We start from the raw sequence: 21,562 nt of genomic DNA, 5'->3' as shown, positions 1-21,562 counted from the left end.
GAGATTTCAACTCCTACCATCACATTTTGAGCAAGATTTACAAACAGATAAGAAGCCAAGGAAATATACAGACCATCAGCAGTAACTGACTGGTGCTGAGGTGCAAAGTAATGGCATGATTTCCTTTCTGCTGATGGTTTGGGTGTCTCCTGTGACCCATGTCACAGAAACAACTCCATAATTTGAGACAATTTAATTAAAATGCCTAAGTCAGCAACACTAAAACTGCAGTACACTGACAGATACGTAAGGAGGCTTATAACCCAGGGTTTGGACCACTGCCCTGCAGCCAACCCTGGGAAGTCTGATTTCACATGCACCGGTTTTACTGGCCCCAAAACTTTGCACTTTACAGAGGAAAATAAAATCCAGACTTTTGTATATGGAAATAGGCTGTTTCTATCATACATTATGCTTAGATCTACAACATGCATATCCATTTAAAATCACTGTTTCAATTGGTGATTGGGCAACAGGGAAAGCAACTAGAGAAGGGAAAGTTCTCATTTATTTATGCAATCCTGAAGCCAGCTGAAACTAAGTGAGGCTTTCCTTCTAATCCAAAGCCCACTGGATTCAACATACAAAGCTTAACATAAACATTCAGGCGCGGCAATTAATCTCATCAATAACTGAATTTCATCTTGTGGATTGTAATCCACATTCTGTAAACTTTTTATATCTTCTCCATGTATGAGTTTATTAATAGGGAATACAAACCAATTCATGAAACCAATATAAATGAATGGTCATTTAAGGAGGCCAATGTACATTGATTTAAGTTTTATGAATAAAATTATTTCCATTTCATTCATATGATTACATGAATTGACCTTCCTTTTCTGCAATATCATATATTTTGCATATGTTGCATGAAAAAATGATATTCCCTTAATATAGGGTGATTTAGGCTAAAAATCAGTGTAATTCGGCCCCATTTTAAGTATGAGTCTGTATGGGAGTCTGTAACAAATCTAAGAAAGCTTACTTTCCAAATAGCTTAGAATCCCTTATTACTTCACACTTGGTGAGTTATTCATACTCGAGTTTGAGTCTTGAGTTTGACTACAAGCAACTGCTGTTTAAAAAAAATAAAGTCAAATCAAGTCAAACCAAAATGTTAAAGAAACTATGAATTTTGAAATAAAAAAACAATCAACAAAATACATGCACACACCAAAAGACTGTTTTGTGGAAATTTTAGTATGTTCCTAAGCACATTTCATCCATTTTATAAGTGACTTTCTGATCCCTAATGCCCTATATTCTAAAAGTTTTTGCCCCGGATTTATTGGCTAACTACCATCTTGGTTTCCAACCTTTAAACTGTCTCTGCACCTACGCAAATATGGGATTTGCAAAGCAACCAGTTGGCAATTAAAGCTTCAACTTAAAAGCAACAACAAAATGCTCAAAAAGCTGCCCGTAACTGATGACGTGTTGGCAGCTAAGCATTATTTTGCTGAGTTTTGCATTTACTGTTCAACATACTGTTAGCCAACTGTCAAGTAGTACAGTAAAAACCAAAAGTTTTCCTATAGATTTAAATACTACATTGAATAATTGCTCAATTTTACTACTCAACAGTACGAAGCATTTATTTTAGACAGAAGAAATTAATCCCTAGAGGGCCACTTAAAAAAAAACAACATATGACAACTTGCATATACACGTGTAATAAAGAATGGATGTAACTTTAGGTAACATTTACATTAAATGCTAGATAAAATGCAGATGGCACTTGGCACATACATGAGTACTTTCTACTGAGCTAAACCTTGCATTTCTCAGTTCAGACAGAATTACCTTTACGTTCCTAGAACTTTTTCTGATTTGAGCTTCGTACAAAAAACTATAGATGCCTTTTGCAGACCAACAATCTGAGATCTTTCTTAAAGTCCATACCCTGGTGCTTAGGCTTGAGGTCTTAAAAGTCTGCCTCTGCTCCATAACAGTCTCAGGGAAATTAAACTAGTTAATGTGCAGAATGTCACATTTCCACTGGGATGTCATTTGTAGGATGTGCAATCACTTAAATATTAACTGGATTTTAATATTGTATAGTGTAGAACTAACACGTTTCTGCAAGTATAACTGAAGGGTTCTGAGCCATTTCCTGATCTCCAGGAACTTCTAGCTGAATGTCAGCAGCTGTCTTAAGATTTAAAGCAATAACAGTAAAAAACTGAACAATACTCAGGTTAGCAGTATTTTCCATTGTGTTTTTCATTAATCAAATCTGGGGATATTAGACATACGAAGAGCCATTCTTGCAAGTAAAACCTTTCCTTTTGCCTTCTGCAAACGTGAGGCCAAGGAAAAAAGATATTTGCTTTAAGCTCTGAATTATGTGCTACTAAGAACGAGATTATTTTCTTCCTTCTCCACATCTACCAAATTATTTCCTGTTCTAGCAGATAGTGGTTCTGCAGACATCTCTATTAAGAACACACAACATTAAAATATGCTGAAAATCTGTAAGCACAAGTTCAAGACAAATTAAATAGCTGTGATCAATATGAGCATTTTTGCGTTCCAACTGAACAGCTCAAAATGTTTTAACACGTTAAGCTTTCCTGCCATCCATGTAAAGAGTGTAGTTGGGTCTCCATTTCATGAATGAGGAAGACAGCAGAAAGATGAGGTAATTCACAGCATCTCAGAATCAGCCAACTCCAGAAGGCAGGAGTCGTACTGCCAGGCCTCCATGTGAACCATCTAAATGTGCTGTCCTCCCTGCCCAACGGACTAGAAGGTTTTCCTTCCTTCAAAATGCTCTTTAGAAGCGAGGCTATCTTAAATGGAAGAAAGGTCCTCCTCCGAACAGGCAATCAATCACCTTTTGTCTTCACGTGCTTTGAAAATACGTAACGTGCACAAGCCTAAGACATCAAGCCACAACACTTGTCTAGGCCAGCTATTGAAGGAAATTCTTTTATCATTGTGTTTATGAAAGTCATGTGGCACTAATTTAAGGCAGCTACAACTAAACATTTCTTTCTCCTGTTAAGCGTCAGAATTAACAGACTTTGATGAACATTTTAAGTATCACTATTATCCTTTTAAACAGCAATTGCATGTAGAAGTGGATAAGTAGAAGCACTTAGTTGATTCAAAGTCTCTACATTTTTTTTTTTTAAGATTGTTACATAGCATTTGTAAATTTCCAAAATAAAAAACCAATTATTTGAGATTACCACATGTCACAAACGATTATCGACCACCACAAGTGAGCACCCAGTCTGCTAACCCTGCACTCAGCAGCAGACATCCTGGCTCAGCCAGAAACCCCCTGTCCCATCAAAAATTTAGGAGACAGGAAGCACTGAATCCATGACTGGAAGTTTTAGCTTTGCCCTTTTAAACAGAAGAAAATCAAAAATATGTTGATTTGGAAAATAATTTCTGTAGAATACTTTAAAAACATTTCTAGGAATGAGCCACCATAACAGGGTTGTATTTTTGTTTTTATGCTAAATGAGATGTTTTTGATCACTGCAGTGTGAAGTTGTTGGTTTTTTTTTTTTTTTTTTTTTTTTTTTTTGCATTGTAGGATTTCCCATTTTTCAGTCTTAACATGAATGCTTGAAAGAATTCGGGTTGGTCTAAACACGCTGTTTTGGGAGTAAGTCCTAACAAACAAGAATTTCATTTTGAACTCCCACATAACAAGATACAGAAAATTTGTGTATTTGTTAGACATAGCCTACTTTTTATGTAGATTTTTATACTAATCATTTACTGCTCCTAAAGAGGGTTTCTCTCATGGAGTCAAAAGCAAAATATAATCTGTGCTAGAAATATCTCAACAACATCTGTGCATTTTCCACCCCTGAGAAAATAATCCATTTCATTTGGTCTGTTCCCTCACAGGAGCCAAACTGGTTTTCATTTTTCTCTTATTTACATGTACTGTGTTAGAAACACAGCCTAACACCTGACCCCTCTCACGTCAATGGAAAAAATGTGGGGCTAACAGACAAAGAACCAGTATGAGGATGGGCACATAGCACCCCATGTCTTTACAGGGGGCTGCACTCCAAGGGAATGAGAAAGCCAGAAAGTCCATTTCCCAGCACAAGCTACTCACTGGGAAGCTCTCTGACAGACACTGGCTGTGCTCACCACTGCTTAAAGCAGTCCTGGAGTTCATCATTTTCTTCCTCTGAGCCCAACATCAAAGCCCCATCGATTTGTAGGCCAGTCTTGTTTAGTTCTGATTTTTAGTTCTGACACTTTAGTTCTGATTACAGGTTTCCTATGGTAACTAACTAAAAGGGGCTCAAAGTCAGGTATTAAACTCTTTCTTACTTGCCTTCTTGGCAAGTAATGTCATTTAAAAGTTTCGGGTTCCAATTTAGTCATCAAAATGTTTATAAAAATATGCTCTAAACCACCCCCTGTGGAAGTACTCAAACAGCAAAAAGCCTACCAAAACATAAAAAAAACCCAAACAAACCAACAGTTGGGCTCTAGCTGTAAAATTAACTGGGGAAAACAAGAAGTCTTGCAAGAAATAATGTTACTTTCATGCATTTTAAACTTAGTAAGCAAGTTGTGGAAAGGTAAATGGAGAACAACCTCAACACGAAATAAAAACGAATCAGAGGATACATTCCACAATGGACAAAAATGGTTCATCTTTTATGGCTTACAACACAATGATCTGGTTACCGAATGATAGAAGAAAGATGCAGTTTTACTTAATAAAATTTTGTATGGCAAACTAAAGGCAGATTTCAAGATAAAAGACCAAATTAATTTATTGAATCGTCTCTTTAAATGAGTTGTCTCTTTAAACAGGTAAGTATTTGTATTAAACCACCCCATGTCCTCCCAAAGCATATTCACAGGGAAAAAAGGATCATTGACTTATAGCTTTTAATTAAAGCATCATTCATTATTATGCAGCATTAACTTTTGTAAAAAAACAAACAAACAAAAAAAAACAACAAAATAAAACAAAGCAGAACAAAACACAAAGCAACTACTATAATCAAATGTCTAAAGTAGGTTTTGATTAAAATATATAAATCCTTCACAACAGGAATGAAGAGGGATGCCCTTCAGAAGAGCCGGTTCATTCTTAAAATAATTTCACTTTTGGCAACAGATTAGCAGTACCAGTTATGCTGTCTGTGAATAAGGTGAGATAAATTACAAGCACACAGGCTTTCCTTCTATTTGAATATTTAATTACATAGGCACAAAGACTCATTCATGTATTTTTAAAGTGTTCTAGAAGTAGTTTCAAAGAATTTATTTCTTCAAAAACTAATATCACACACCCCCACATGTGCTTGGTAAGGAAATACCAATTGTACCTAGATGTCTGGGGGAGAAAGGGGGTGGTGGGAGGGGCTATTCCCTAAGCAGCACTGAAAATAGGTATTCATTTATAAAAATGTAGAAGCATACCTTCTGGCCAAGAAACAGACTTTTTGTGGACAGGACCGTGAAACCATCTGCAGGAGTTCCCTCTGTTGTACTGTCAGCACTGGCTGATTTGCTCACTTCTCCCTGCTTCTTCTTCCAAAAATATAGTTAATTAGTTAACTCAAGACTAAGAGAAAAACACTGTTTAATAACACTAAGATATAAGACATGCCATACATGCTTACCAGGCAATAAAATGTCAGTACAGAAACTGGCATTTGGATTTTATCCTTAAGTCTAAAGTAACTGCTAAGAGCTGAAGGAATCAATAACAAAACCAACCTCAAAGTCTGCATATCTATGCATGTGCTTTTCTTGCCTATGATAGTACGCTATTTACGGGACAGTTGTCTTAAATGTTGTAGGAAAAATATAAACAACCACACATTTTTAACAGCTTTCTGAAGACTTGTGTACCAAAAAAAACCCAGCCAAACAAAAACCCCTACATATCTACGTGTGGGCAGACGCTCGTTCTAAGGTTAAAACTGGCTTGTCAGAGTGCAAATTTTGTCCCTCTGTGAAGGGAGGTGATTACAGGTTTCCCAAACAGTTTTAGAAATATGGTTTTGAAATCCGTCTGACCTTAGAGCTCATGTCAGAAGAATACTTCTACTTTCCACCTGCCTAACAATAAGAAATAGAGTGAACAACTTTCTGTCTTGCTTAACCTGATCACTTTCCTTTATCTCCAGGAAAACTGTAGAGGGGAAGTCCCCTCAATCATTCATTTTTATTTTTAAACACAAGTAAAATGATAGGCTTCAGGAATGCATTGATTTATTGAATAAGAATGAGAATAAGAACATTTTGATAAGGATGCATCATGAAGACAGTGAATTGACTGTTGCAGTTACCAACTCAAGTGGTGCCAAAAATCATTTTCAATAACACTACTACTTGTGATTTCATATAAACGTTTGTTGCCTCAACAATATCTATACTGAAGCTAAAAGCACACCTGAATCACTAAGCAAGCCAATATTATCCTGTTCTTCCTTTCCAAAGCATATAAACTAAATCTGTGGCAGACCAACTAAGATGACTGATGCAAAGGTATGTTGGTGCTTCTAGGAGCTGAAGCCATGTTTTACTTTACACAATTGTTTTGAAAATTAGATTTTCAGGGGTCTTATTTCAATTCCCCTGGAATTTACTGTTAGCTGAATACCAATATAGTAAGCAGACAATGCAGTTTATTGTATGGAAGAAAAACAGAACCCCACAACAGACTTCCTGCTTTTGTAATCAAGCAGGAAAAAAAAATCCAGATTTAGGAAAATTATTAGTGCTTGGTTATTAGAAACACTGAACTTGAGATGTCAGCTTCTAGGTGTTCTAAAAGGGAAAATTAAATTCAACAGTTCAAAAAACAAAGAGTGAAACAATCAGAAGTCTCTTAGTAAACAATAACAGAGACATACAGCATGAATATAGAAGCTTTGTTTGAAGGCAACATTTTCAAATACACTGTTAATTTCAGGTAAAATATATGTACTTTTCTTCCTACTTTCATAACCTATTGCTTTGCAATAGTTTTGCAGAAGGAATTATCCTTGATTACACATGCACACATTAGAAAGATTCTCTACTCCTACAAACTGAAACTAAAAATGGAAAAAAGGCAGTTACATGTTCTTTCTAGCTTTCTAGCATAAGAAAAATCATATTTTGGTCCTCTTGTTCTTTCTGTCACCTCCACACTTCCTTCTGAATTAGTTTAATTTCTTCCTCAGAGTTAAAAACACCAAGTCTAAACACTGAGGAGTCTTGCCTGCCTGCCCTGCAGACCTGTGCTGCTACTTCCACCTACCCTAGGTACTGGGCTGCACTCCTCCTTTGGCATTTGCTTGTGCTGCTACTGAAATCCCTGAACTACCCTACATGATGCTCTCTACAGCTACTATGACCGAATTTGTTTGTGTTTCAAATAAACTGATTACTCTACCTTGGATTTCCTTGCCCCTTTCTTGCCGCCTGTTTTCTTTGATACAGTTTTTTTCTGTGATGGAGACTTTGCCTTCTTTGCTGGAGGTGGAGTGATGATGGCTTCCAGTTTTCCTTTTGACCCCCGCTTCTTTGCCAACAGCTCTGGGTGAATATTGGGTAACACTCCACCACTGGCTATGGTGACCCCTTTCAATAGCTAATAAAAAATAAAAGTTGTAGATGACAAATTCCAGCATTCACTCACCAATAAACAGAAAATGGCATTTACTGCAAATTTTGTACATTGCCTTGAGTTTTAACCAATTATTTTATGTTTCTCCACATATATCTTTGAAGAGAGACATGAAACGTGTGAAATATCAGAAAAAGTTGATCATATACTAAGGTGTAACTGTAAAGGGAATATATATTCCTCTTGCACATATGCTTGTTACTGTGAATGTCACTTGGGCTCACAAGAGAGCTGTTTCTTCACTTAGCTGTGAAGCCATGCAATGAAGACTTACCCAGCTACTAGAAAACAGGCTGCCCTGCAATGCCTTCATGTCTGTGGCTGGGGCTGCCCTGTTTTTTGAGGGATGGGGCCCTGAAAGTCCATGGTACAGGACTGCAATAGGTACCATGCTGTGGGCAATGCAATATTATGTTTTTGTTGCTGAGTTTTCTTGAGCGGGCATTTTTTTAAAACAGAAATTAGTTCTTAGAAAAAGAAACTTCAAATGGAGGGTAACATTTATACAAATCTCTATACCTGGAAGTCTTTCTTCAAAAAAATCTTTATGTAGTTGAAGAAAAGCTGATCAATACTCAAAAGTGTGCAGTTCATTCAAGCCTTTAAAAGCAGAGGTGAAATAAATCATGTTCTGCATTTAAAACCACTTTAATCCATTTTTTAAAAACATCTAATTGGGACTAATTCAGTTTTAGGAAGGATACAAACGGTGATATCAAAGTCCCTCAGGTATTCCCACCTTCTGATTCATGGTTACTGCTCCCCAACCACAACCCACTGAGGCTCTGAGCTTACAAAAGAATGATGAACGGAAAATATTAGCAATTTTCAGGCAGGAGGATGGTTTGGGGATTTTTTTTCTGCTCCATCATGATACATAGGGTTGGAAAAAGTGTCTTTTTAGGTGTATTTTTACAACACCTCACACAAAGAGACATTAATCCTAGCCAGTGCCTCTGGCTGCCACCACAACACTATAATAATAATGCCTGAATTATTTTTTGGCTAAGTTAGACATCTTGAAATTTGCAAAGGACACAGACTTGCAAGAGTTCCAGAGCTCTTCATTCTGTGGTTGTCATGACAGACTTCAGTAGGAATGGGATAGGTCCCACTGAGTCCTAAGCTGCTTAAGGGGAAGACAAAAACCAACCAAAGAAGTATGTACAAGATTCCACCACTTCTCTACAGAGCTTATAATAATGTTCCAGTCTTTAACAGAAGTGGCTGTAATAGTGCAAGCAAGTGTCACACTAGAGCTCCCTTGCATTTTCACACATTTTAAGTGTCCTGAAATACGTAATTAAGCTGAGTGCTCTACTTAGTTACATAGCGAGTGTGCTAGTGAGTGAATGAGCTGTTTCCTGGTGGGCTGTTCAATAAGCAGAGGTCTTGAGTTACTATTCAGCTATATGGAAAGACAATTTAAAAAGCCCTGAAGGAAATCCCGGCCCTCACACAGTGGGGTTTTTTCTTACCTGATTTAATTCTTCATCATTTGCTACAGCCAACAGGATGTGTCTAGGAGTTACTCGACCCTTCTTGTTGTCCCTTGCTGCATTTCCAGCCAATTCCAGAATTTCCGCTGGGGGAAAAAAAAGCAAGCCCCTTTTAATTACATTGTGATCATTAAGAAAAATCAGTATGTATTATTTAGCATTCAAGCAAAAAAGGTATCTGATTTGCATGGTACTCCTCACTGCCACAAAATACACTGAATGAGGCATCTTACCCTAAAATTTTTACTTGCTTTTTTATGTAGAATCACTGATGGCAGAATGCACACATTAAGTCCTATGGTCTAAACTGCAAACAATGTTTTTATATATATATATTTATATATATATATTTGTCCTTTTAACGCAGTTCCTCTAGATTCTGGACTTTTCAGTGTTCTTCTCAAGGTTACTGTGTGTTTATTTCCTGCAATCCCCCTTCTACAAGGAATCCCCCTACTCTACAAGGGTACTAGATGTACAAAATCTTTATTTTTTTTCCTCAAACCTGTCACAAATATGACTTCTGGCTTGCATTGCTTCTGTTTTTTTTTATTACTGGAGAAGCTCCTATTCTCAGTTCCTTCTTTGTAACATTACAGAAGCAATGTCCAAGTTAGGGTACTAAAAATACAAACTCAGTTGTTACATGGTCTTAATGATTTTCTGTCTCTTGAGAAGATGTTCTTGTCCAGAAGAGGTAAGTGATAAGTCACGTTTGTTTGTTCCTCGTAGATCATCCTTTTAGAAAAAATCTCCACTCCTGACAAATTATGTTTAACAGGTGTGCATATGATGACTGTTATCGAATTAGGAAAGATTAACTTGCTCTCCTGTAAGGATCTGTGAAGTGCAAGGCTGGAGCTTTACCTGCTAACTTATCTGTCTTCAACAAAACAAGCCTTAGGCAAAGACCAAAATTAATTACAAGAAAGTCTGGGGAACAATAAAAAATGGCATATGTTTATCTGACTTTGCAATTACATGCTGTTGCTGTCTCCATTATACAAAACCTTTTCATCCTCTGCATAAGCCTCTGTTTCACTATTGCTTTTGGTATACTACCTTCTGTAAACCTGTAAACTTTTGGAGAAAAAGAAGAAAAAAAGAAAAGAAAATGCCCGCTTTTTTATATATATATATATACACATATACATGCATATATATATATACACACACATATATACACACACACATATATAAAACATTAAAATAAGTTAAAATTTAACATCAGAACTAGTGTATGAAATTAGTTTCATGTTTAACAACTGACTACACCATGAAAGCCCTACAAGCTTGCTTTAGAGACAAATAGAAGTAAATTAGGACAGTAATCTTGAAGTGAAAGCCTAGAATCAAAGGCCAGGCAACCACATGCCTTTACTGCAACACACAGTAAAACTTCAGCAGTACTAGCACAGACTACGGCTTCTTGTTAGACTGAGTTTAACATGATTCACCAATCAGTTTTCATCCTAAGTCCTATAATAAGCTACTTGTGACACCTACTGTAAAACTTCCAGCTGCTTCTGGATGCTCTGCAGTTGAGTTTCATGGTAGGCCTTTGATATTTTTGTGTGCTTTCCAGTGTACAATTTACTGTATTACAGGGCAAGACAGAATACAAAACTAAGCCCCCAGAAGTAACTCTTACAATGTTTCAAGCTGACAAGAATTACTTTATTTTTAAAGCAGGATTAACAGAGTAAGGTCAACCTGACTACGCTTTCCACACCTCCAAAGAACAGAATTAAGCTGGCATAATCCTTTTCATGTACTTCTTACAAGCTGCAGCTCAGACATTTGAGGTCTAGCTTGCATTCGGCAGGGCACGCAGCTACCTGTAGTGAGAGTAGACATTCAAAATCTCATTCAGAAGACCCGTGTCACATTCAGAAGGACAAGCTGTGCTCCGGGGTACACCCCACACATCCCCACTGACCTCAGAAGCTTCTGTGTCACTGCAATAACATCTCCATCTCTCCAGAGCAGGACTTGTTTTGTTTGCATCTCAGACTTTACTGCTGGCTGCAAAGCAAGGGAAGGCTTTGCCACAAACAGCAGCCTACTTTGCAGTTTGCCCCTGCTTCCCCCACCTCTCCGCTTCTTTACTGCGTCAGGCAGGGCTGAACAGTCGGGCCGTGTTATTCTCTGCAACCGATCAGCATAACTATGCAGACAGGTCATTTCGTAACTAAAGGGCCTAAGAAAGTGTTACGCCTGTAAAGCACAGAGGAATGTTTTATTTGTTCCTCATAAAACTAAAATGTCTGCCCTGTACAGTGGAGAACTGTTCTTCTAAGTGCTAAGCCCTCTTCCTTGGACAGGAAACTCATTTTGAAATTACAGTTTTCTAATGGTCCTTTAGGGAAGTTGAGGTACCCCACTTCCTCTGCAGGAACAGAACGCTTTGCAATGGTGTCGAGGACCACAAAAGAGGAGCTTTGGGAGAAGAGGAGGAGGGCACGGAGGGGGGAATTTTTCCTCTGGCCTCCTCCTCACAGCTCTCCAACAATAACCAAGCACTGCTGGGGCGTGCAGAGAGCAGCAAAACTACACTGGGTGAACAAATCTGGCCGAAGGGGGACTCTCAAAGGGGCTGACGCCAATACAGGCAGCAATGTTTTGATTTATCACTGATAGAGACAAAACTGACCCAAACCCAGCAGATCTGAGCACTTAAAAATGCTGAAATGAAGACTTTCTGGATCCGGATGGGATCCGAACTACTCGGCTGGAGAGGACGCGCGGCCAACTTTCCTTTCACATCTGTTTTATGCTACTTCAGCTCCAAGGATTTAAATGGTGTTCCAGCCATGTTTGAAACCAATCTTAAATGAGATGAAAATCTAGCTTGCTCTGTAAGGGAGAATCCACTTTTCAGAATAATCTCTCTGGATTTAGGCATGTAGCTGAAAGAGGAGTAGGTGGGAAAAGGTATTTAAAATTGAGATTGGACCTGAATTCTCTGGTCAGACCCTTCTCTGGGGCAGCTTTGGAAGTTACTTTCCACCAGATTCAAAGCTTTGAGTCATGAAAGAGTGAAACCTCACCTTTACCTTCCTTAAAGGTAACTTTCCAACAGTAGGAAAAAAGTGTGCAGCATCCCTGGACAGAGAGCATCATTAGACTGGGACACAGGCAGTCAAATGGAGGGCCTAATGCATTGATTTTTCTCCTCTCTCTTTAATACTGTAGCAAGTTTAATGATTTAATTACATCTAAGTTTGCAATTTATAAACACAAACCAATTTAAGTCTGCCTGAATATGCAAATGAGTAAATATCAATCACCTATGAGAATTCACAACAAATTGATACTCAAAACTCAACTCACGCAACTGAACAAAGTCAACATAGAAAGCTTTGTTTTTGTCAAAGTAAAAAAATCTTAAGAGCTTCCATGATGTCAGGAGTTACTTGGCACCTACACATCCAGCCAGAAGACCAAAACAATATAATTTTAAAAAAGTGAGGGTTTTTCCTACTCAAACACAACCAAGAAGTGTTAGAAGTCTCCATTGATACCTCATCCTAAAGCAAATTTCCAGAACAAGTTCCTCATCCTTTACTTGGAGACTTCTCTCCTCTGATCATCTCTGGACATCCCACAAAGTTCCCAAATTCACTATCTGTACTTCCCTATTTCACAGTGGCACTGCTGTGCCTTGAGTACCGCTGCTTTAGTGTTTCACAACACTTGCAGATTTTGTGACAAGAACTCAACACTGAGGTTAAAATAAAGTAAATTACTATTAGAACCTAAAGCAGGCACATTACCAACTGCAGACCTATATGGAAACAAAAGTAACTGCATTCTTCTCCCACTTGTATAGAACACACCAGTTCGTTCATCCTAATTTTCAAAGTATTACTGGTCATTACTGACTAAAAAGCTTAAATGACGAAGCCTCCAGCTTAGCATGCATTTTAGGCTGTATTGCTTCCTAAATGTAAATGTTCAATCTGGTCTGAGTTCATCCCAAAATTATTATTTTATTTTTTGGGGGGTTTACGTCTCGAGCTAAACCACCGCTGTTTGCATCGAATCCTTTTGTCCACCTTTTCTTCCGGGAGATGAAATCATAGCTTTGAAAATTAAGCTCTTAACAACTAACAGGTGACGTGTTGACACAAAGCCAATTTCTGAACACAAAAGTTCCAACAAGGAACAAGTCCGGGGTCTCTAAAAAATTTTGAAGCCTCTCCTCAAAATAAAATTGAGAACAATATCCAGAAATGAAAGCAAAATGAAATGTTGATACAATTCCATTGAGAAAATGTGCACTTACTACAAAGCCAGCTACATGACAAGGAGTCTGTTTATTGTACTTTAAATTAATCATCCTTCCATCAGCGTTTTATTGACTTCAGAATCATTTTACATGATTCCGGAAGGTTTTAACCCAATCAACCCCAATCAACCAAGATTGTTAAGAGTTTCCTGCATTCTTCTCTCTGTGTATTCCACCCAATCCCCCTGGAATCTGCAGCCCTAACAGTGAAGGCAGAATCATTTAATAACACTTTCCCTCGTATGCATTCCAGTAAAACAGTTCTCAGCCTCGGTTCAAAGTCATGGAAATTCGATGCAGTGAAAATCAATTCAAGAAATTTTACTGCTTTGAACAAGCCTTGATGAAACCTCAACTCTCAACAGAGCAATCATTCTCTTAGGATGCGATAAAAAAAAAAAATCACTTCAGTTTTTAGTCTCTGAGCTGTATCAAAACTAGGCCCCTCGAAGGAGAAACTGTTAACTTTGCCAAGTTATTGTAAGTTTTGCTTTTCTGTGAGGCAGATGACAGACTGCTGTTTACATAAAATCCAAGTTCAGGCCACAAAAGCCACTTCCACTTAGAGCCTTCTGATCTGACTCACACTTCTTTTCAGCTCTTTTCTCATTTCCACACTTTAATACAATCCGTTACTTTTTTTTTTTTTTGGTAGGAGATCTAACGCTATTTAACTTCCTTTTTTTTTTTTTTTTTTTTTAATTCTTGGTTAAATATTGATCTGTAAAATGTATGAGTTCACTTTCTGATGAAACTTGAAAATGAACCTCAATCTCAAATGAACTTAAATCTCAAATGTTATTTATTATAACAGTCACACTGAGAACTGATTTAAAAAGTGATAGCCTATTCCTTCTCCACTGACTTAAAGAATTCTATCCAACCCAAATTAACCCTTTTGTTTCTGTGGAGCTTCCTCTACCCAGCATTTTACACTTTGCTGTTACTGCTAACAGTTTACATATGTTTTAGAAATACACTCAAACATGATTAATTTAACTGCTGCCAGACGTCACTTGATCAAATGCAGCATGTATGCTTTGGTCTGGCTGTTACAGAGTGCAGGGGACTACTGATGTCTTCTGACTTGGTCCTCACTTAGTCTTTGACCTTTGCAGGCACACATTAGGAACCTGCACTTCCAAACATTAAAGAAGTCAAGTGGCAGCTGACAATCATCTGCTGACACTCCGTGAGCATGAATAATGTTATTAAGCAAAGAAAAGGAGGAGAGGGCTTCATATTGAAATTTTGGATTTTACTCAAGTGGCTCCAAACCCTGGGCAGAGGAGGGATGGCTACACCCCTACATAGCAGGGGTGTGTGCAGCCAAGCCCACGTAAAGAGAAGAAAAGCATCCAAGTCACTATCAAGGACTCTACAAAACAACGACCTGATGCAATCCATATATGCTGTGCTCTTGTTGTTGTAGCATAGTCATTTCAGCAAGATCTGGCAGATGGTGATGATGGTTGTATTAGATACCGCCTCTGACAGCAGAGGCGGTAGGTTTCCAAATTTATTATTAAAAATACTACGACTCATTAAATTGCTGTTGTCGCTAAGTCCTTTCACCACTCCAAGCCTCTGTTTTTTGTATCAAGATGTCAACGGAAGTCATAATAAATACATGCATCTGCACACAAATACAACTATTATTATTTAGAAGAAAAATAGTTGCAAATCTTTCTCTCTATTACTTTGTGGAAGCAGTACAGGAGAGACTATACAGAATATTCAAAAATATGTGTTTTTTTTTTTTTTTTTTAAATCTATGCCTGGAGAATATATCATGTAAAATGTTCTATTACTTTGAGTGTTCAAGGGTAGTCTAATCTAGCTATAATTTCATCAGAGCAAAAAAAAACGCATCTAACCTGATAACCTGTCCCCTGCCAGTGCCCAACTGCAGATTCTCCGGAGGATTCAAGGAACTGGCAAACTTAAAAAGCAGTTTTTCAAGAACACTACCAGACATCTGCAGCTTAGGGGCTTCTGAAGCTAGAAATGCTATCTTCATGTGCATCTCCCAATGGAATTTAATTCGATGGATGTGTCTAATTGTTTTCTGCAACCATTCAAATTTCTGGAATCCCTAACATCTTGCAATAACAAGCCTCACTACATCACAGACATTTTTGCAATTTGGAGGAAAAGTACCTCCTGTTTATTTAAAAAATACTCTATTTCACTGCAGAACCCCTATATTTATTTCTTCCCTGAGGAAGTTTATGTCAAGGACAGAGCATTTCATCTGACTGCACCTAACAATCTATATGGAATTTCATCCCTGAAAGAAAATTAGGGATAAATACAGTGTGGAAAAGAAGACTGAAGACCCAAGGCAAAAATATAACGTGAACAGAGTTCAGGCATTCTTATAGAATCCCTATGGAAAAAAAAAAAGAAAAAAAAGCATTCTTACAATACTTGATGAAAGAACCTCTAAACTGAAAAAAGCTGAGGAAAAAAACTAGCTTTTACATGTGATGTCATAAAAAAACAGCTGACATATTCAAGTGAAAATTAATATTACTCTTTTAAACTCTCCATCAAAGTTCATAAAAGTCTGTTGCTATACACTGCTGAAAACCTGTTTCATAGCCCTGAGCCAAGATCCCTTCAAATTGTGAACTCCCATATAAATTCCAACCCTGAAGATTAGCTGCTTGCAACTGGACCACTGTTATATACCTCAGACATTCAAGAACAAAAAATAAATGCAGCACCCGTTCTGAGGACAGAATAAAGAAACTTATCATGAACTAATGAAAACATTTACATGCATGGTTGTAATGTCGACAGGGTTAAAAACACCACGTGTATTTTATTTCAGTGTGCTATTACTGCTAATTTCTCGCAGCAATATTCTGTATTACTTCATGTGTTGTACAAGGTGGGGTTAACAAGGAGACCGTGTCAGAGAAGGAAGGCCTGAAGGAATGACCAGCGATGCTACCAGCTCTCTTGTCTGATGGGACCCTGGCAGTTAACCCAAGTTCTTTCCACTTCAACTGTAACACACATTTCTTAGAAAACAAATCCAACATACATTTTAAAATTGCCTATGACAAAAGGAATTTATCAATGGAAAAGTACAGCTTTTAAATTACATATTTAATTTCTCATCTAGCATTATGCCCATTTCAACCCTCACAGGGAATTTCTGTTGGTGTGTTCTTCAGTCTGGCATGAGTTTTCTGCAACACCCTTTCCCCTTATGCACTTTTGAATGATGATTGCACCACTATTAAATTGAACAGTAACTTAGGCAAATAAAGAGACGTAACGTTAGTAGAATTCTATGTTTTCTCTTTATTCTACATCTAAGAATATTAAAATGTAACCAGAATTTAACAGTTATCAATGGGGTAAAGTTATTCATGATTAAGATGTAAAAACAAAAAAGTCCCAACAACCCTAACCTACCATTCTGTACATTTTCTCAATGACACACCACAATGCAAATTTTGATATTTACCCTTCTGAAATAAATATCTCTACTGGCTAATCAGGATGCATTGCAAGGGCTTTTGTTTTGTGACAATACTTTCACTTATTTTTCATCAACCCTGATCTGCGTGGCTTGGAGAATACAGTGGGACCCTGACCTGGCAAGTCACGTTGTGTAAACTCAGCTTCTGTAACTAGAAGAGCCAATGAAATTTATGGGACTACAAGCTAAGACAGGCACATGCTTAAGTGTTTACAGGTCTGTAGCCAAAGGAAGTCTTATCAGTGAAAGAAAACTCCTCATTTACATACATCTGAAGCAGACTAATTCATGCCTTTATTAGTTCAGAAAGAAAGTTAACCACTCAAATGATAACAGTGCAAAGTTTTAAATCTAAAGTGGCATTTCTTGAAAGCATAGCTGTGAATCTCACCTCTGTTAAGAAAATGACTCAAGCCCTACATAAAAGAGGAATCTTACAAAGGAGCTTTCTGTAATGGTATTTTTCAAAGGTCTCTGCGACCCTGCTGTATTTTAGGCCCAGTATTAATCCATGTTAAAAACACCCTGCATCTGAAGAGGTAGTTTCATGCTTGCTTAAATAGAGCATGGGTCCTACAAGCCCCTTAATTTATTTTAAACCTCTTCTGGGACACAGTTTGTGGCACAACACTGTAATAGGGATTAGCGTTTCTAAAGCTGCCTGTTTAAATAGAAGAAATGTATCCTGGTAGTGAATACGTTTCAACTGTATCAAATAGATACTGTCAATTAATTCCCTTCTTAAATTTCATTACTCACTAAAGCCCGCTATTATGTTGTCTAAAAATGTCTGGAACTTCAATCTGCTTTTAACCTAATGTTTTGTTTTTTAGCATGGCCCTCTGAGCTACCCCTCTGCCTCAAAGCAGTTGAGCAGTACTTCTGCTTTGACAAACAGGGCAAAGCATTGTTTTCCTCTGTGACCCTGTAAAAATGTTCAGCAGCGAGCAGAACATGAGAGGTGAACAGCAGTTCAAGCTGATTAGCTTGCACGTTGGAAAGTGAGCATCTGAAGCGAGCAGTTAAACTTACTGCATTCGGGAAGGACTTGCATTTTGCAGCCAATCGGCAGCTGGCCTAAGAAAGTTTTCCACATCGAAAATTAATCAAGATGAAAATGCAACGAGCTGAGCTCCAGCACATGAACCTCCATTAAGGGATTCTGGTGACATCAGTAAGCCTGAAAACAAAAACTCGGGTAAGCACCAGAATGCCTCAGATGCAATTTCTAACCCTGGGACTGAAAAGGTGCTTAGTTTACATTTTGACAAAATACATGATCAACAATACACAATGGGCAATAAAATCCCACTGGAAAAAAAGTCTAATGGAGAAAACAGACATTTTTCTCCTACCTTACTTCAGTAAGTACAGAACAAATATAAATCAAAGTCTTATTTCTTCTGTATTTCTGTTCTCCTGCTGTTTTATAAACTTCTCCTTCTCCTTATTTGCTATGACATTTTGGCAAATGAAAATTATTTACAGCATAGAGAAAGTGACTGGGGGCAGGGGGAGCAGAAATCGCTTGCAGGCCTGGTTCTTGCTACCTCTAAATACACTCAAGAGATTTTTCTTTTTTTTTTTCCAAGGGCAAATGAGTGTCTTTTAGTAAGAGAGTTTGGACTATGCTGTAACCTCTGCAAGCTATAGGTCTGAAGGAAAGATAAGTGTTTAGTTGTAGGGCTGGATCAGTTCTGCCAAATAAAAACCATACATCATCAGAGCTGCTACGATGCCCCAAATGAAGTCTGACCTATTGACTGAGTCAGTATTTTATTTGATATTAACTGATGTGTACTACTTTGCAGAGAAAATAAGGAGTGGCTGTAGTTTTCCAAACTACATGTATGGGGAAACATGCAATGAACAATTGTAAGGAAAGTGCCACAATAAGGAAAGACAACAGAAGGAACTAGTAACACTGAACTTCTTGCCAGTTTAAACTAGTTAATAATGCTTAAGACTAGTTCTATAGCAGAAGCAGAAACTAGTCAATTACTCTGTGTCATCTCTCTACAAGATAGGCAGCACTGCATGAACTGTTACTGCCAAGAAGAAACAAGAACCACACGTTATAGTCCATCATCCACGCTATTCCTCCAGGGTAAAGAAAGGAAGTATGTCCACTTGCTTCAATGCTGGTAAAACACAAATATGCGTGGCACAGCAAACATGAAAAGTTTTTAGTTTACAGCAGCTGAAGCAGCCAAACTAATTTCATGTGCTAAAACAGTACAGATTCCTTCTCTTGGAGCTATACAGTACACAAACATGCTAATACCAAGGCACGAGGACATAAATGTAGTTTGAAAAGCACTTTGTTCAGCAGAGGCTGAAGAAGGGCTTAAAGTCCAAATGGACACACACACTACAAGAAGCTGCAGAGTGTGTATTTTCACTTTTTGATGAATAGCAGCGTATATATGGTAACAGGAAGCTACCTTCAAAGGAAAAAGCAGATAAAGCCATACCCGCAGATGGATCCAGAACAGAACTGTAAGTCTGAACAGCTGGAAGTGTTATAAAAGTTCAAATCCCAAGCTGAATCAAAAAAAAAAAAAAAAAATCCCAGATCTGAGCACATTATGGCCTAATTTCAGATTTACATCCAGAGTTAAACTTTCGCACAGGCCAGCAAAATTTAGCACCTCATCTTCTAAAGGATTAAAGCCAGTGCCATATTCTGTACACACATGAACTAGTTTTCAAACCTTAGTGGGTTCCTTCCTATTAGGTCACGTTTCTGTCATTTCCCTTCCAAAGATCTTCTTTCCTGCAACTGCTTTTGATATTTTATGTTTCTCCTCTCCTTCCTGGATGCACAGTTTATTATACCACTTTGCACGGTCTCATTTCTATTAGGTCACATTCCTCCTTTTATTTTGAAAAGGTTCAAACACTTTCATTTAGCCTCAGATCAGGTGCTGACACGAGCATCCTCGAAAACTCTCCCATAAAGAAGTCAAGATTTCTCTGGTTTCGTGAAATAATAACTGCCAAGAAGTTAAAAAATTAAATAACACCACACAGAAGAAAGATGTCTAAGCATCCCATTTCCAGGAAGTGTTTCTGAATCATACTGAAAACAATGAGTTACTTGAACTTCAGAAAATATACTCATTATTAAAGGTTAATAAATTAAGCTATATAGTGTAAAAGACTTAAAGAATGGTGGAAAAAAGTCACCAGATTGAAACAGTCATAAAACAAAACTATTATTAACTCTATAAGTATTTATGTTTTTGAGATGTATCTATGTGTAACAATGAAAGAAAATGTTGAAGTACAGGATCCTCAGACTATCTACCTTTTTTTTTTTTTTTGTGGGGGAACGGCAATACAAAAAGTTTAAAAGTGTTCTGAGGGAGATGAACAGAGGTACCTTCCCCCATAGCTCTTCTTCTTCTTCCTCCCCCTCTTTTCTATTTCCTGAAGGAGTGATGGGTATACATTTATTTATTTTAAATCTCCTCAACTGGTTTCCCAGGATGCATGGCAGTTAAAGAAACACCTCTATTTCCCCAGCTTATTCTCTGCTGCCTAAACTGAGAAAACCTTTAAATCAAAGGGTTAACCAATAACATGTGCTGCTCATTAGCAGTGCCTTGAGCTCACCTGTACTGTTCTGTTTCTTTAAAAGGGCAGTATTCAAAGCCCCATTCACCCTAAGAAGCATTTTATTTGAGTTGTTATTGCTCTAAGCAGGAACCTAGCTGAAGGAAATGTTAATTTTTAAGGCCATCTATGAAGTTTAAAAGCATTCTTTTAGAGAAAAGGCTCAAATAAATAAAACCGTGAACACGAACAAGTGAAGAAAAGTCTGATGGCTTAGAAAATTCAATAATGTAATATAAATACCTTACAGAAATCAAGTACTCTTAATTATTCTCTGATGTTACCAATCTTCGTCTTTAGGGTTGGAAGCTTTATAGAAAACAAGCCTATTTCTATCCTTCATTGTCAATATAAATTATGAGGTGTATTTAAAATTGCCTTAAATGTGTATGATCATAGCTGTCAGACTCAGGTCACGTTATACATACTACATGCTTTGCTCAAATCAAAGTTAAAAAAAAAAAACACAAAACTGATTACAGCTTAAAGACCCTGAAACACCTGCATCTGTTGCAACCAGAACACCGAAATGAGCAATTGCACTGTACAAAGAACTGCGTTATGAGACATGAGATCCAACACGAGCTTTTCTGTAGTCATGCTGATAGAACCTGTCTCCCAACACTCATCCATTTAGCGCTTTTGTTTTTTGCTAAATCCCTTGCTTACGTGTTTGCAAGTCGATCTGGCCATGTGAATGCAACCTGAATTGATCCTTCGTTCTTGTCCATTTTTTTCCAGAAAAAAATGGTACTCCAAAAAAAAAAAAGTCCATATGTTGATGCTATTGCAATTAGGGTTCATTTTCCTTCAGATGACTACTTTATATGCTCTTTTGTGGGGTAAATTTGCAATGTCTTAAGTCTTGTATGAGCAAAGAACTGCTACATAATGCCCTTTACTTGCATATCTAGTTGCAAATCTAGGACAAAGCACTTTCTTCCATTGAAGTTTCTTTCTAAGCAGAGGACAAACAATACTTTCAGCCTCCAAGAGTGCATTGTGAAGATGGAATAATCATTTAACGTGTTCTCATTCAA

The 21,562-nt window shown here is 37.6% G+C and overlaps 1 protein-coding gene across 6 annotated transcripts in view; it reads right to left on the bottom strand.

Annotated features, from left to right (window-relative positions):
• Positions 1–21,562, bottom strand: part of LOC116494704 (core histone macro-H2A.1) — a 44,925-nt gene that overhangs the window by 14,308 nt on the left and 9,055 nt on the right. For 4 of the 6 annotated variants that reach the window (XM_032196727.1, XM_032196726.1, XM_032196729.1 and 1 more), the window contains 3 exons: positions 9,097–9,203; positions 7,385–7,582; positions 5,419–5,529 (listed from right to left, as the gene is read on the bottom strand). In XM_032196727.1, the coding sequence (XP_032052618.1) occupies positions 5,419–5,529; positions 7,385–7,582; positions 9,097–9,203 (416 nt within the window). The remainder of the gene's footprint in view (positions 1–5,418; positions 5,530–7,384; positions 7,583–9,096; positions 9,204–21,562) is intronic. The other 2 variants (XM_032196728.1, XM_032196730.1) reach the window with 1 other exon arrangement.

The sequence above is a fragment of the Aythya fuligula genome, chromosome 14 (assembly GCF_009819795.1).
Source record: "Aythya fuligula isolate bAytFul2 chromosome 14, bAytFul2.pri, whole genome shotgun sequence".
Classification (NCBI taxonomy): Eukaryota; Metazoa; Chordata; class Aves; order Anseriformes; family Anatidae; genus Aythya; species Aythya fuligula.
This window is presented reverse-complemented; position numbering and strand designations above follow the sequence as displayed.